Source organism: Candida dubliniensis, chromosome 7 (genome assembly GCF_000026945.1).
Source record: "Candida dubliniensis CD36 chromosome 7, complete sequence".
Classification (NCBI taxonomy): Eukaryota; Fungi; Ascomycota; class Pichiomycetes; order Serinales; family Debaryomycetaceae; genus Candida; species Candida dubliniensis.
Window position 1 is genome coordinate 745820 of NC_012866.1, and position 17597 is coordinate 763416.

A 17597-nucleotide genomic window follows, 5' to 3' on the forward strand; every position below is an offset into this window, starting at 1 on the left:
TTTTTATTTAAAGCTGTTTTCTCTTTAGTAAACTACAATTCATCGTGTTCAACATTTTCCTTTTCTTCAGCTGGAGCAGAGGAAGCAGCAGATACGTCTTCCTCTTCTTCCACTTCTTCTTCTTCCTTGGTAGCTTTTTCTTCATCCAATTTAGCCTTCAATTCAACGCCATCAACATTCAATGCACCTTTTTCTTTGATGAATTCAATCAAAGTATCCAATTCTCTTTGTCCTTCAAAAACAATTGGTTCTCTGATTCCGGTTTTTTTATCGATCTTACCATTGGCTGGGAACATCAATAAAGTTGGGTAACCTTCAATGTTATATGGAACATCAACATCATTATTAGTATGGTCAATATCAGCAACAATAACTTTAGCATCATCTTTATTAGAACCAAAGATTTCTGCCAATTCTTCCCAAGTTGGTGCCAATTTCTTACAGTGACCACACCAAGGAGCATAGTATTTGACGAAAACATCTTTATCAGTTTGATCCAAAATATCTTTATAGTTATGGGCTACTAACTTAACCACTGGGTTGGCTGATTTTTCTTCCTCTGTAGGTAATGGTTCTGATTTAATAATTGGGGTCAATTTATCAGCGAAATAATCAGCAACAAATTTTTCAATAACTTTAAATGATGGACCTTCAGGATATTCGGTTTGATTAACTCCAAATTTCTTATTATCAGAAATATGGTGAATGGCAAACAATGGGACAACTTCTGGATCCATGTTAATAACTTCAGCATGTCTACCAAACAAGCTTGCATCTAAACCAACAATATTGAGCTTACCTCTGTATTTCTTACCCAATTTGGTAAGATCATCAGCAATAGCCTCTCTTTGTTCAGCGTTGTTATAAAAGTAGTAAGCAATTGGTAATGGAGAAGTCATGTAAGTCATATAAGTATCTTGATTAATTTCACCAAAATATGGAACTGCTTCAACACCAATGAATTCAGTCAAGGATTCAACATCAATTTTCTTACCATCAAATTTGGCAACTTCATCAAATTGTTTTGGTTGAACTACCAAATAGCTTGGTTTCTTACCTGTGATATCAACATTCTTAAATTTCTTATTCAAATCTTTGATGACTTGTTTATCTTCAACATTAATAAAGACATAATCTTTTCTCTTTTGATTAGCAACCTTATTGAAAGTTGAGTTACCATCTTCAGTAGGATTGATTTGTAAAACAAATGGTTTAGTTTGAGCATCAATCAAAGTGTCTAATTCTTCAAAAGTTTCAGGGAATTGAACAGCTGGTAAAGATTGTTTGATCATGTAATCGGCAATACCTGCAGCTTCTCTTGGACCTTGATAATCTTCAGCAGATTTGCTGTCACCATCTCTAATGATCTTCAAAGTTGGGTAACCTCTAATTCCGTGTTCCAAACACAAGGCTTCATCTTCAGTACAGTCGATTTGGGCCAATTTGATTTTTGGGTGGGATTCATTTAAGGAATCAGCAGCTTTGGAATACTCTGGTCCTAACATTTTACAATAACCACACCATGGGGCAAAGAACTCGGCCAAAATCAATAGATTTTCTTCGATGAAGGAGGCAAAGTTTTCTGAAGTTAATTTAACGACAGCACTGTTTGGATCAGCAACGGCGTCACCATCGGTTGGACCACTGGCTTGAGTAAGAGAAACAACAGCTAATAAAGTAGCTAACACTTTAGTTGAATAAGTCCAAAATTTCATATTTGAATGTGATGAATCAATGGGATTGATTGGAAATGATATATTTGATTCGGAATTAAAATTGGGAATCAATTAAGAAAAAAGATCAGTACAGAAAAAAAAAAAAAATAAAAATATATCCACGTATATATATATATATAACAAATGGTGTTGAAAAATTCTTCGTAGGTAGGTAAAGGATATTGTAGACACACACGCGCACTTTTACAACAAACAAGACATATAATATATTGCCACCACCACCATTACTGGCGGCGGCGTCGCGCACCAGAAAAAAGAAAAGAAGAATAATTAGTAACACTGTAATTAACAGCGTGTTCGCAATTTAATTTAATTGAATGGCCAAAAAAAAAAAAAAAATGGCAACGCACACGCACCCACACACAGGACACACACATATATATATTGGGCCGAATATGGATAACTTAACCTTAATAATCTTACTAATACAGATCGGGAAAACTACCACCTAAACAATTTATCATAACCACTCAAGCACTAAACAAACAAACGAAAACAAAATTAAACAATGGCTTAATGAGTATTGTTTGTTGTTGTTGGTGTCTTTATAATCGTTAAACTGCCACGGCAATAACGAAGACGACAACTACACAGATAAAAACGATCCAAAACTAATCTCATTTGTTATTGTCATTATACTTTATGTTTATTCAATTGATGATCTAGAATTGCAAAAAAACAAAAGAAGAAGAAAAAAAAAAAAAAAACTAATTGAAACCACCTAGCGGTTGATTATTTAGTGTTATACTTAAACGTGGATAAAGATTATGATACTTGTTGCAATAAATTAATTAAATAATTAATCAGTTTAGCAACCAGCAGACAAACCCAAAAAAACAAAGACAAAGAAATACAAACCTCCTTCAACCTAATCCAACTCAAGTTGAACTTAGTGGGAAAGGTTTGTTTTTTGTGTATCTCTCATAGCATAGAGAGATAAACACCTCTGTCCCCACATATACAACGCATATAGAAACGTCTATTGTTTCTCCAGCACCAAAGAATAGATTCCACTGTGAAGCCCATTTCTTCTTCTTCTTCTTCTTCTATTTATACTAACAATGTGTTTTTGTCATCTCTAAATCCCCAAGAATTCTCGCCAATTGGACCAAGTATCCATTTCAACATCATAAATGTAAGCCATACTGTGACGTAAAGAGCTTTGCAAGTACTGTGGTTGATAATCATATATAAACATCACTAACCCCCATGTCAATACGGCAAAATATTTCCACAGTTTATTATAAACAATATTTTTCAATTTTTTTTGTTGCTGGTTGTTTAAATCTTTATAATGGATCAATTCACCTTGATAATTTCTGAATCCAGGTTGGAAACAATTTAAATATTTATCTAAAAGGATTTTACTCAATGCTAAAACCACTCTACTAAAACAATACAATGTGATTTGATGAGTTATACCACCATGGAAAAAATTGAAATGTTGAGAATAAACAATCCATGATCCAAAACTCCCCGCAATAAATTTAATTAATCCAAGGTTCTTATCACCCAAGAATGCATCCTGTTTCAATATCATCACACATGCTTTGTATATAATGGCAAATGCAGCTAACACTTGTGCATGATCTTTGGTGGCTTCCAATACTGACTTTAAACGAGGCACTATAGGACCGGATCGATATAATAAGTTTATCACTAATGCATGCAGAAATCTTAATTTACCCCCATAAACAATACCATTCCTGGCAGATTTAAGAACTTCAAAAAGTGGACGATATAATGGATTGGTGATAATTGACATTGTTAGACAGATTTATATAGATATATGTAATGAAAAAGTTTGGTAACAATAACCAAACACTCATAGAAATGTATTTTTTTTCCTTACTCTCCAAATTTTTATATATGTAAAATGGAAAGTGTGTGGTTCAACAACAAACAAAACAACAATATTATTTGTTTCCTGTATGGGGTAAATGGATATCGCGATGTACTGACCTATGTGCAATTTGGATAAAACTCGACTCACTACAATTTATACAGATTTATCCGCAATTCCAGTAAAATGATTAATTCGTACCTATTAGCAATGAGTTACTACTTGTACAAAATGTACTTAGACTGACTATTCTCAGGCCAAGATGAATAGTTTCTAAAGATGTGTAGTAAGATTGTTACTAGAGGAGATGTATTGCTTTGTCAATTGCGTACAACACACAATGTATCATCTCATAGTAATGACGATTCAAGCGATTATACAGAATATTTCAGAGATCTCTTCAAGATATATGACCATTTCTGTAGCAATAGCCTGGGCAAACTTCATTACGGGGCAAATCGAAAACTTTTCAACCAATCTGTAGCATCTACCTTATGGAAACAAAATGGAATAGTACTGTCCGTACATCCAAACTAAAATATCATATAATCATACAATACTACCATAGAAGAAGATAAAGTCAAAAATGCGAAATTCTAATTGGTTGATATTGAAAAACATGTTGGTCAGAAATATTGGGTTGTCAAAGTCACGTGACAGAAAACAGCCTTAGTAAAGAAAGTACTTTCTAAACTCTTGAGCAGTTCGATTTATAAATGTGCTCTTTTAATCAACAATAGTAATAACAATTCACCCAATTATGAAATGAGACTAAATTTTTTGAATAAGTAGTCGTTTAAGAGAAAGGAAGACTGTTGGGTTAGTATATGAACTGAAAAAATATTGAGAGAAGAAAATGAAAGTAAAAATAAAAAAAAAAATACTCTCAAGCACATGCTTATATACAGTATCTAGTATGTAAAATTTAATTTCACGAGGATTAAAACAATCAAGTGAGAGAATTAATTAAGAAGGAAGAACATGAAGAAGATGCAGAACTAATTAATAAATAAAGAGTGAGAGAAGTTATTAAAAAAAAAAGGGAACAGAACTAAGGCCAAAGAAAAAAAAAATACTCACTTACACACGCACACGCACACACAGACAACATTGGAAACCAAAAAAAAAAAAATTTTTTCTTAGTGAAAAATTTTCTCTTACAAAAAATTTTTTTTTCCCTTTTCTATTCCAACTTTTACAACAATCAACAACAAAAACTTATAACCAAGACTTAATTATTCTCCCATTTTATTTTGGTTAATCTTTTTGTTTTATTTTGTTTTGTTCCTGTTACTGATCCTAGTCTTTTTCTTTTTTTTGTTATTTATCTAAAGTACTTGTTTATTATTCAATTGAATTTGATATCATTCGGACCTTCTTTCCCTCGTTTCCCTCCCTTTCCTCACAATTGCATTATACATAACATCAATTAAATTATCAAGATTTTCAAATGACTTCTCCAGTTTCATATGCTAATGTAGCTGCCAATGGAACTTCACCAACTCCTTCTGTTCCTTCAACTACTTCCGAATCAAAACCAAAATCAAAATCAAAATCTACACCTGTATCTGGTGAAGCTGTTGAAAATGAAACTCCCAAGGAACCAACAAGTGAAGAGGATTCAACTAAGGAATCAAGCAAAGTTTCTTCGTCGACTGCATCCTCACCTTCGCCATCTAAACCAATAAAGAAAACTTTAGCTCCAGCCCCTGTACCTTCAAAGTCAGTTTGGGGTGATGTGACTGCTGGTGTCAAAGAATTATCTGTTGATGATAAAAAATGGCCTACGCCTGACAAGGCTCCATTGTTAGGGGAACAACCAAATAGTAAACCACAATCACAAAAATTCATTAAGCCAATCACTAATAAATGGGTTCCAATTAATGCTAAAGTGACATTACCAAGTTCAAGAAATAGTAGTGGTAGTGGTGGCAACCATAATCAAAAACACAACAGAAATAGAAAAAAGAATACCAATAATAATCAACATCATCACCAAAAATCCGGGTCAAAGAAAAGAGATGATAAAGTAGAGGAAAATGCTAATAAAGAATCGATCAAATCTTCTGAGGCAAACGCAACTTCTGTCAACGGTTCTGCTACGACGGATAAGAAAGATAGTCATTCCAAAGACCAAACCCAACCATCAGCTACATCTTCTGATACCGCTTCCGTTGCGTCTGCTGAACAGCAGCAACAGGAAGAAGAATCCTTTGAACAATCAACTCCTCAACAATCCCAACCACAAACCCAACCACCACAACAACAGACACCACAGCATCAACAACAACAACAACAACAACGTTTTAGCTCCAACGGGCAACCAAAGAAACGTTTCAACTCCAACCAACAGAATGGTAACTATAACGGACAATATCAAAAAAGATACAATAACAACAATCAACCACAACCACAACATCAACATCAACAAGCATTTAATCCGCAAAATGTTGGATTTTTCCAACCTCAACCATACCCACCTAATTTCCAATATAACGTGAATAACAATAATAATAATGGTAATGGCGGTAACCGTCCGTATAGAAACAATAATGGTGGACAATACAGAAATAACCGAAATAATAACAACCACAATAGTAATGGCAATTATCGTAATGGTGGATATCGTCACAACAACAATAATAACAACAACAACAGTAGCAACCCAATGATGGCCCCAATTCCGTTTATGCCATTCCCACCTCACACACTTTCTGGAGTTCCAGGAATACCAGCACAACCATTTCCAATACCTCATCAACACCTTCTTCATCAGCAATATCCACAGCAACAAATCCCTCCACCAATTTCACCTAAACAAGATCCTCAACAAGCATTAATTCAACAAATTGATTATTATTTTTCATTAGAAAATTTGATTAAAGATTTGTATCTTAGAAAAAATATGGATGATGAAGGTTGGGTCAATTTGAAATTAATTTTAGATTTTAAACGAGTCAAGATAATAGTTAATGGATTATTGAATGGATTAGAAAAGAAGAAACAAGAAGGTGAAGAAGAAAATATTGATATTAAAGATAGTACTACAACCAACTATAATAATATTATTTTGGAAAGTATTAAATCATGTCAGAATTTAGAAATTAATTATGGTAAAGAAAAAGACGATGCTGTTGAGATTAAATTAGATGATGTTAAATTGAGAGTTAAAGATAATTATCAACAATGGTTAATACCTGAGAATTAAGTGTTACAAGTTTTACGAATTGAATAATTATTAGCATCGTCGTCTTTTGTTGTTGTAGTTGTTGTTGTTGTTTAACTCAAAATAATTTTTATTTTAAAAAGAGCATTATAATGAATAATAAGAAACCAATATTATAAATAAAGAAAACCCATAAAAAAAAAGTACTCATGTATATTTAATTGGAAAGATAAATGAACCTTATATATATATATTAAAAATCGAAAAAAAAAGTCCCCCTCCCCCCTCCCCAAAAAAAAAAAGGCTGATAGAAAAGCAAAAAAAAAAAAAAAAAAAAGAATTCAATAACTCAAAAACTCAACTTTTCAAATCCAACTTTCAAATAAAATAAACAAACTGAGAATAGTAGCAAATGTATTGTTTATTGAAGTTGTGATATTAACTATTATTACTTATCTTTTTGTTAGTAGTAGTGATATATGTATGTATAGTTCGTGTGTTATTTTATGTATATAATTTTTTTTTTTTATAAAAAAAAAAAAAAAAAACAGATTTCTCTTCGCTGAGGCCCACCAATCTACCTTTGACTCTCCAATAAGTATTACCTAGTAAATTAAATGATAATTGTCGGTCTTATTGAAACGGCAAGAGGTAAGACATGGTTGAAATGGTATAAATATTTTCTTAGGTTACGAATTCTGGTGCATGAAGATTTTGATTAGAAATGAAATATTTGCAACCACAACATAACACACCACACAATTTTATTTGTTCGATTAAATTGCTTGCAAAAATTTATAGAGTATTACCATACATTTCCAATATGAAAACATTCATTATATACTTTGCATTAAAATTAAAAAATCATTACTTACTTACTTACTTACTTGGTTATTTTTTTGAGTTTTTTTTTTTTACTTTGGTGATCCTTCCCACTTAGACAAAATCACAACTGCCGATACTTCTTCTGGCTATAGTATTAACATCCCATACCAACATTCCTGAATCTTGGCAACCAATCAAAATTTTGGAATCATCAGTAAATTCAATCCCCAGTAATTCCAATTCACCATGAAGATGACGACTTGATTGTTGATACAGATCTTCACAACGTGAAGTTGGTGAATAACTAATATTAACCATTGCTGATGTAGTTGAAGAAAAACTAGACGATGATGATGTCGACAACATTAATGATGATGAATGTTGTGATGTGTTGAAAAGTTTGTTGTTTTTGGCATATAAATAATCATAAACTAATGGTTTATTAAATTCCAGTTGTTCTCTTTGTTTATCAGCTTCAGTTTCATCATTATCAATATATTCATTTAATGCTGCTGGTAAAACAATAACTTGATGATCATCAACATTATTCAATTTTCTTAAATCAATGATATGAACTCTACCGACATGTTCAGAAATTATCAATAAATCATTCAAGTCATTAGAAAATTTCGCAGCTCTAAATGCTCCTGATTGATGACCTGGTCTGGTTGAATGGATTTGTACAACATCTTTCATCATTCGAAGATCATAAATTAATGAAACCCCATTTTGATGTACTGTATTAAATATCATCCCTGAAGAATGATAAGCACAAGTAAATCCTGAATCTTGTTTCGAATCAATCGTCTTAACCACTTTCCCCATTGTGGGATCAATTAAAAAAATCAGACTGGAATCACCAGTAGCAGTTAAAATCTTTTCTGATTGAGGGTTTTTAACCACATTATTTAAACTGGTGTTTGGTTCACAATTAATCTTATTTAAACATTTGAAACCTGATTGATTTATATCAAGACAATATAGATAAGTATCATTATTACAAATGTACGATTGGAAATGATTGTTTGATGATTTATAAAGTGTCACATCATTATTGATCATTTCACCAACTTTAACCGTATTCAATTGTTTTAATTCAGGATTATAAAATGAAAACAACCCTTTAGAAATTCTTCTGATAGAAGATGATGACAAACTATTAATATTATTATTATTGTAGTAATTAGTACTGCTATTAATAGTATTAGGAATATCATAAGTTAAATTTTGTAAATTTAAGGAAAACATTTTCGATGAAGTTGTTAATAATCCTCCTGTGACAATATAATCATCAACATGATCAAAACAACGAGAATAATAATTGAATTTAATATATTCATTAACATTAAAACTGTCGAGATCACAGCTATAAATGGCATCGTCTTTAGTATAATACACTTGATTGTTTAATTGGTTGAACTTGAGTAAATCACGTAATTGCCAATGATTAACTGATGGTTTAACATTAGTGACATATTGACAATTTGGTTTTAAATATTGATAGCAATGATAATAATTTTGGAAACATTTATTATATTGATGATAAACAGTGTTGAAGTGTTCAGCAGAAGCTTTACTTTTCCTTCTTTTGTTGTAATAAGATGTATGATTATTGTTATTGCCGTTGCTATTATTACTACTGTTGGAAATAGTTGAAGTTAAAGCACAACCTTCTTGATTTAGGGTTGATTCATCAATGGAATCCAGTCTACCATGTTTAATTGTATCTTCACCTGAGGATGACGATGATAAAGCAGTGGATCCACGACCACCACCAACTGATTTTGTAGTAGTTATATCTATAGTCATGATTTGATTTGATTAAAGGATGTTTAAGATATCAGAGATTAAAAAGAAGGTTATAAAGTAATTTGCTGTTAAAAAACAAAAAAAAAAGAAAAAGTGGAGAGAGTGTGATTAAGGGAGGGAGAGAAAGAGATAAAGAAAATTAGAGAAAAAGAATCAGTGCCAAAAATAATCAAGGCGGGGTGGAGAGAGAGAGAGAGAAAGAAAGCCAGGGAAATCAGTTTTCCTCGACAATCTACAACAACAACCCATCTAACGTATCAACTAAAAAAAAAAAAAAAAGAAAATAAAGTTACATTAAACTTCTTATACCCTTGATATTCCCATTATTGACTTTATCTAGGTTGAATTTTCTAACGATAATGAGAATAGTAAGAACTACCCAACTTGTTTATTCAAGAGGAGGAGTTTCCAAATGGGCCTCCTCCACCCAACTACCATATATATCAACCCTCGACCACAACAACTTCTAATACAAAATTCTTAGTTAAACAAACATAACAATCAAACGTATGTAAGAAAAAGAAAAAAGCAATGATCTTAAAAAGCATCTTATATACAGGAATGAAATCACCTAGAGGAGTTTTATAATGAATATAATACTAAACTTGTTATCATCATAAATCACATATACCAGTCAGATACTATCTAAAAATTATAACAATAGTTCAAATGAGTGGATTGTTAGTTAAGCAAAACTATTGTTGGTTGTTAACACAGTATTTGTTGTTGTTGTTGCTATCGATATTGGCTGTGCTTTTTTATATGCAGAAATGATCAGAAGATTATTAATGTTCCGTATTCGGTAAATGAGACACTAATTTTTTTTTCTTATTTTTCTGGGGTAATAAGTAGTAGTAGAGAAGAAGGAGGAGAGTTTAGTTGCTACCAACTGACACACAACCCAAGAAAAAAAAAAAACAAGAATTCTCCTTCAAACTTGATTGAATTTATTTAGGCTGATTTCGCATTAATTTTGATCTAAACATTCATTCACTCTTCTTTCTTTATTGTTGACTTGAATACACCTTATTTGAAATAAACTCAAAAAACGTACTACTACTTAAATAATTTAAAACAATTTATATTAACACATACTATTTAATAACAATAAAAACAGAAAAATTTATAATTCTTCACCGAAAACATAGAAAAAACAAAAGTACTAACACTAGTTCGAAAAAAAAAATAAACGTCAAGAAAGGATAAAAACATAAACCCCCCCCAAAAAATAATACAATTTGTTAAACAAAAAAGGGTATAGGTATATGTATGAATGAGAGCGATAACAACTAGAATTGTCTCTTGGTCTCTTCTAATAATAATAAAAATTTGGGAAAAATGTAAACCATAAGGTAATCAAAATAATCAAGTATTACCCCAAAAATGCCCACCGACAATAATAAAACAACAATCAAATGTTGCTTTGATACCATTTACTTTAAAATTAAATAAATCCAATGAAAATTGTTAAAATTGCAGCAATTAACACAGATGTACCCACTGAAAATTTAGATCCACTATTTTCTGTAGTAATAGGAATCGTTACTCCTGTAGAACTGGACCTAGCTCCGGTTTGACTTGAGACTAATGAAACCGAAAGACTGTTGCTAACATATGAAGGAGAACCACTAGCACCAGTCACTTTACTTGGATTACTATTGCCTCCATTTATAGTTGGTGTTTGATTAGAACCAACATTGTTTGCACCCAGAGGCAGTACATTCTTTCCAGAAGTAGTAGAAGAATTTGACCCTGATGGTCTGGTAGAAGTAGCCGCAATAGTAGCACCAGAAATACCAGTAGATACAACAGTACTAGTAACACCAGTCACATCTGCAACACCTCGACTACTGGAAACACCAGAAGAAACCTTGGGATTAATAACACCAACAATATTAGGACCCGAGCCTGAACCAGAACCAGAACCAGAACTGGAACCAGAACCCGAACCGGAACTTGTAGCAATAGAACTTACAACATTTGGATAATGAGTGGAGCTTCGAACAGCAACAGGACTAGTTACTGTACCAGTAGCAGTTGTGACAATGGTAGCAATTGTGATTGTATTACCAGCACCAGTAGAACCAGTAGAACCTAAACCATTAATACTATTAGAAACAGAAGCAGCCCTGGTAGTGGCGTCTATACTAGCAACGGGTACTGCATGGCCATTATCTTTAGATGTAAATGCTGCTGAACCTTGAATCAGACGAGGAACTGAACTTATTAAAGTTGTGGTACTCTCAAAACACTTATTCTTGATGCAAAGAGTAACTATAGAAGTCACTGTTTCCTCAGTATACACAGTGGATGGAATGGCTGAAGTAACAGTTTGCTCAATACCTTTAGAATCAGTACCAACAACAACTACACCCGTGGCAGTGGACAATTCTCCATTAGGGCAAGTGGTAACATATTCTGTGGTGAATAAAGTGGTCACAGGATATACTGTACCAGATATTTCTGGGGAAGTTGCCAATGTAGTCAACAATGTACCTGATAGACTGATAATACCAAACTTAGTGGACTCTGATCCATCTGAGTTAGTGGCCACCCATGTTGAAGTATACTTAGTTTCAGCTCCACCAGATGAAATAGTTGGGGTAAATGTTGTTATTGTGGTCATAGATGTACCAGACTGGCTAACAACACCAGACTCCGTGGAAACCGATCCACCAGAATTCGTAACTCCCCATGTTGAAGTATACTCAGTTTCAATAGAATCAGAAGAAGTTGGAGCAAATGTTGTTAACGTGGTGAATGATGTCCCCAATTTACTAACGATACCAGACTCAGTAGCAACTGAACCATCTGAGTTTGAGGCAACCCATGTTGACGTAAACCCAGCTTGAGTAACAGCAGAAGAAAAGCTTGGGGAAAACGTTGTTACCGTTGTCAAAGATGTACCCGATTGACTAATAATACCAGATTCAGTGGAAACGGAACCATCTGATTTTGAGGCAACCCATGTAGTCGTAAACTCAGTTTGAGTGGCGGTGGTGACACTTGTTGCCATTATTGACGAGATGTCCCAATTCTCTGATGATGTTGGGCGTGCGCACATAATGTCGTCTCTCTTACAAACAATAGGAGGTTCAAAAGTAGTAATAGTAGTGAACGAAGTTCCAGATTCGCTGACAATACCAGATTCAGTGGACACTGATCCATCACTGTTGGTGACTTCCCAGGTGGTAGTGAATTCAGTAGTGATATCAGATGAGGTAGATGGAGGCGGGAACGTAGTAATAGTGGTGAATGAAGTTCCGGATTCGCTGACAATACCAGATTCAGTGGAAACTGATCCATCACTGTTGATGACTTCCCAGGTGGTAGTGAATTCAGTAGTGATATCAGATGAGGTAGATGGAGGCGGGAACGTAGTAATAGTGGTGAATGAAGTTCCAGATTCACTGACAATACCAGATTCAGTGGACACTGATCCATCACTGTTGGTGACTTCCCAGGTGGTAGTGAATTCAGTAGTGATATCAGATGAGGTAGATGGAGGCGGGAACGTAGTAATAGTAGTGAATGAAGTTCCGGATTCGCTGACAATACCAGATTCAGTGGAAACTGATCCATCACTGTTGATGACTTCCCAGGTGGTAGTGAATTCAGTAGTGATATCAGATGAGGTAGATGGAGGCGGGAACGTAGTAATAGTGGTGAATGAAGTTCCAGATTCACTGACAATACCAGATTCAGTGGAAACTGATCCATCACTGTTGGTGACTTCCCAGGTGGTAGTGAATTCAGTAGTGATATCAGATGAGGTAGAAGGAGGCGGGAACGTAGTAAGAGTGGTGAATGAAGTTCCAGATTCGCTGACAATACCAGATTCAGTGGAAACTGATCCATCACTGTTGGTGACTTCCCAGGTGGTAGTGAATTCACTAGTAGCATCTGCAGCAACACTAGATGAGGTTGGAGGCGGGAACGTAGTAAGAGTGGTGAATGAAGTTCCAGATTCGCTGACAATACCAGATTCAGTGGAAACTGATCCATCACTGTTGGTGACTTCCCAGGTGGTAGTGAATTCACTAGTAGCATCTGCAGCAACACTAGATGAGGTTGGAGGTGGGAACGTAGTAATAGTGGTGAACGAAGTTCCAGATTCGCTGACAATACCAGATTCAGTGGAAACTGATCCATCACTGTTGGTGACTTCCCAGGTGGTAGTGAATTCAGTAGTGATATCAGATGAGGTAGATGGAGGCGGGAACGTAGTAATAGTGGTGAATGAAGTTCCAGATTCGCTGACAATACCAGATTCAGTGGAAACTGATCCATCACTGTTGGTGACTTCCCAGGTGGTAGTGAATTCACTAGTAGCATCTGCAGCAACACTAGATGAGGTTGGAGGTGGGAACGTAGTAATAGTGGTGAACGAAGTTCCAGATTCGCTGACAATACCAGATTCAGTGGAAACTGATCCATCACTGTTGGTGACTTCCCAGGTGGTAGTGAATTCAGTAGTGATATCAGATGAGGTAGAAGGAGGCGGGAACGTAGTAAGAGTGGTGAATGAAGTTCCAGATTCGCTGACAATACCAGATTCAGTGGAAACTGATCCATCACTGTTGGTGACTTCCCAGGTGGTAGTGAATTCAGTAGTGATATCAGATGAGGTAGATGGAGGCGGGAACGTAGTAATAGTAGTGAATGAAGTTCCGGATTCGCTGACAATACCAGATTCAGTGGAAACTGATCCATCACTGTTGATGACTTCCCAGGTGGTAGTGAATTCAGTAGTGATATCAGATGAGGTAGATGGAGGTGGGAACGTAGTAATAGTGGTGAATGAAGTTCCAGATTCGCTGACAATACCAGATTCAGTGGAAACTGATCCATCACTGTTGGTGACTTCCCAGGTGGTAGTGAATTCAGTAGTGATATCAGATGAGGTAGAAGGAGGCGGGAACGTAGTAATAGTGGTGAATGAAGTTCCAGATTCGCTGACAATACCAGATTCAGTGGAAACTGATCCATCACTGTTGGTGACTTCCCAGGTGGTAGTGAATTCACTAGTAGCATCTGCAGCAACACTAGATGAGGTTGGAGGTGGGAACGTAGTAATAGTGGTGAACGAAGTTCCAGATTCGCTGACAATACCAGATTCAGTGGAAACTGATCCATCACTGTTGGTGACTTCCCAGGTGGTAGTGAATTCAGTAGTGATATCAGATGAGGTAGATGGAGGCGGGAACGTAGTAATAGTGGTGAATGAAGTTCCAGATTCGCTGACAATACCAGATTCAGTGGAAACTGATCCATCACTGTTGGTGACTTCCCAGGTGGTAGTGAATGCAGTAGTAGCATCTGCAGCAGCACTGGATGAGGTTGGAGGTGGGAAAGTAGTAATAGTGGTGAATGAAGTTCCAGATTCGCTGACAATACCAGATTCAGTGGAAACTGATCCATCACTGTTGGTGACTTCCCAGGTGGTAGTGAATTCACTAGTGATATCAGATGTGGTACTAGAAATTGTTGAATCGGTTGTTGTTGATGATGATTCAATAGTAGATACAGAATTGTCAGTAGACGATGTAATACTAATGGAGGGAACATATGAGGAAGTGTCTGAACTACTGAGCGATAATGATGCAGTTGAAACAGTTAAGGAATCATCATTACTTGTTGGTGGTACAAATGAAGAATCTTGACTACTGGATGATAAATCAGCCAAAGATGTCAGACTGCTAGTTGGATTCTGAGAGACCGAAGACTCTTGACTACTTGTTAACTGATAAGTTGAGGACTGTTGTTCACTTGAGCTCGTAGCAAATGATGATGCCGAGCTACTTGAGCTAGTAGCCGCAGAAGTAGTAGATGATGATTGACTACTTGGAGGTGAATTTGATGAGGAGAAATCGCTACTGGAACTTTCAACACTGGACAATGAGTCATTAATTGAAGTCGGAACACTTGTAAAAGATTGGCCGCTAGAACTTGCAAATGTAGATGAAGTCTGTGCACCTGAACTTGGAATAGTTGATGATGATTGATTATTGGTGCTTGGAACAGTAGATGAAGACTGGCTATCTGAAGGTGGAAAACTTGACGAAGACTGAGTATTTGAATTTGTAATAGTTGAAGAAAATTGACTACTAGAACTAGGGACAGTAGACGAAGACTGGCTACTTGAAGATGGAACCGTAGATGAAGTTTGGTTACTAGAACTTGGAGTAGTGGACGAAAATTGGGCGCTTGCCGACTGGGAAGACGAAGACCGAGTACTGGAAGATGGACCAATCGAAGATGATGGAGCTGCAGATGAAGACTGCTTACTTGAGCTAGACGAAGTCTGATTACTAGAACTTGGACTAGTAGATGAAGACTGACTACTAGTTGATTGGGAAGACGAAGATCCAGTACTGGAAGATGGGACAGTTAAAGAAGACTGATTACTGTTACTTGGTACAGTTGAGGAAAGTTGACTGCTTGAGCTTCGAGTAGTGGAAGAAGATTGGCCATTGGAACTTGGAATAGTTGATGATGATCTACTACTTGAAGATGGTGGTGGAGTGGAGGATGGTTGGCTGCTTGATGAAGGTTTGGTACTTGAGGATGATGGAGTGGTTGATGATACAGTACTGCTGCTTTTGGTACTGCTACTACTACTTGACGATGAAGTTGGAAAAATAGTAGTGCTTGAAAACCATGATCCGTTACTATCAGTCAGAATATCAACCACACCAGTTTCTGTTAACAGTTTACCAGCGGAATTTGTTGTTGTTATGGTGGTCGTGTACTCGGTTGGTTTTGTTCCTGGCGCCGTAGGCACAGGTTTACAAGCAATCTTACAAGATGCGGGTAAAGCTCGTGCTGGAACAGGACCACTATAAGAAACCGAACCGAACAATGTTGAAGGAAGACCAGCACCATCATCAGTAACAATCAGAAATAAGTTGGGATTGTAGCCGGGACCAATATTGAAATCTTGATATACCAAGATGTTTCTTAATCTTAAGATACCTGTGAATGGATTATAACTATACGCTGGATTCAATATATTTCCGAGTAATGGAAGGGTAACCCCAACTTTGTTATTATTACCAAACCCATAAACATTAAATACTTGGGGAGTTGAAATGGCTTGGACAATGATGGAAGATTGGCTGTCTGCCAAATAAAAATTTTGCGACGTGGAAACTGGCAACAATACGTTGGCGATATATATTGTCGAATCGACATTGGCAGTGAAACAACCAGACCCATCGATACTTGTTGTTTGTTGGTAAACTTCGTTATTCAAACAGATTTGACCGTTATTGGTGATGGATCCTAAAGGTGTCCCAAGACTGACAATCCCAGTGCTTCTTTGATTTTGATAAAATGCCATCAATCCACTGTTTGACCAAGATGCAGCAGTAAGATCCATAACACTAGGTAAAATACCAGAAGCAGAAAAATACATCTCACCAGTATTGACAAGGGACAAACCAACTAAATTATATGTCGATGAAGTTAAGGAAGGCAGGGAATCAAATACAATAATACCATTGTTTTGAATTGTGCTAAGCAAAGAAGTTAACGCAACTTGAAGTGATAAAAGGGGTGAAGTCAGGGTAATGTAGAGACCAGCATTGGGTTGAACAGTTAAACTTCCAATAAAGGTTGAGATAGCGTTGTTGATAATTGACCAAGAAGCTCCAGAATTGATGGTGATATCTCCAACGCTAAGGTCAATTGTACCCCGATCAACTCTGTTTTGAGTGATAACAAGAGCTAAGACAGAATTAAGCAAAAGCCAAAAGGAGAAGAAAGATTTCCGAAAAATTATCATTTTCGTTTTTGGATACAGCTGTTGTTATTGATGTTGATATTACAATTGGGAATTTTTACTGAATGTTTTGAAAGAGCATTACTAGGCTATATTTATATATTCAAAATAAGCTTTAGTGATATTTGTTGTTTTGTAATAGCCCCAAACATATTCTGCTTTAGTTCCATGCGTTTCATCTAAAAGGGAAATTGCTGATTGCAAAAATGGCAAGTGAAAATTAAGTTCCTTTTTTCTTTTTTTGAATTTTAGAAGGAAATTTGGACATTACGAAGAGGCAACATTGAAAGAATATTTGAAATTTCCATAATGTTGTTGAAAAATAAAATTTAAGATATTTGGGATTGTGGTTTTAGTTTAAAGTTGAGGAATGTTCTGTTGAATATTTTACTCAATATACCTAAATTTAGCCCAAATATTTAGAGTTGGCTTCTA

The 17597-nt window shown here is 35.4% G+C and overlaps 5 protein-coding genes across 5 annotated transcripts; 1 reads left to right on the plus strand and 4 right to left on the minus strand. All coding sequences in view use genetic code 12, as the record gives it.

Annotated features, from left to right (window-relative positions):
- Positions 1–32: 32 nt before the first annotated feature.
- Positions 33–1715, minus strand: CD36_72900 (protein disulfide-isomerase precursor, putative; the record flags this gene model as incomplete). Its single annotated transcript, XM_002421456.1, has 1 exon — positions 33–1715. One exon carries the CDS (start codon positions 1713–1715, stop codon positions 33–35), a length of 1683 nt encoding a protein of 560 aa, XP_002421501.1.
- A 1099-nt stretch (positions 1716–2814) lies between these two features.
- On the minus strand, positions 2815–3501 carry CD36_72910 (peroxisomal intrinsic membrane protein,putative; the record flags this gene model as incomplete). Its single annotated transcript, XM_002421457.1, has 1 exon — positions 2815–3501. One exon carries the CDS (start codon positions 3499–3501, stop codon positions 2815–2817), a length of 687 nt encoding a protein of 228 aa, XP_002421502.1.
- Positions 3502–5029: 1528 nt separating this feature from the next.
- On the plus strand, positions 5030–6787 carry CD36_72920 (polysome-associated RNA binding protein, putative; the record flags this gene model as incomplete). The annotated part of the gene is made up of 1 exon (XM_002421458.1): positions 5030–6787. The coding sequence occupies one exon, from the start codon at positions 5030–5032 to the stop codon at positions 6785–6787; it is 1758 nt and encodes a 585-aa protein (XP_002421503.1).
- Positions 6788–7681: 894 nt separating this feature from the next.
- On the minus strand, positions 7682–9379 carry CD36_72930 (conserved hypothetical protein; the record flags this gene model as incomplete). The annotated part of the gene is made up of 1 exon (XM_002421459.1): positions 7682–9379. One exon carries the CDS (start codon positions 9377–9379, stop codon positions 7682–7684), a length of 1698 nt encoding a protein of 565 aa, XP_002421504.1.
- A 1444-nt stretch (positions 9380–10823) lies between these two features.
- Positions 10824–17165, minus strand: CD36_72940 (cell wall protein, putative; the record flags this gene model as incomplete). The annotated part of the gene is made up of 1 exon (XM_002421460.1): positions 10824–17165. One exon carries the CDS (start codon positions 17163–17165, stop codon positions 10824–10826), a length of 6342 nt encoding a protein of 2113 aa, XP_002421505.1.
- Positions 17166–17597: the final 432 nt, after the last annotated feature.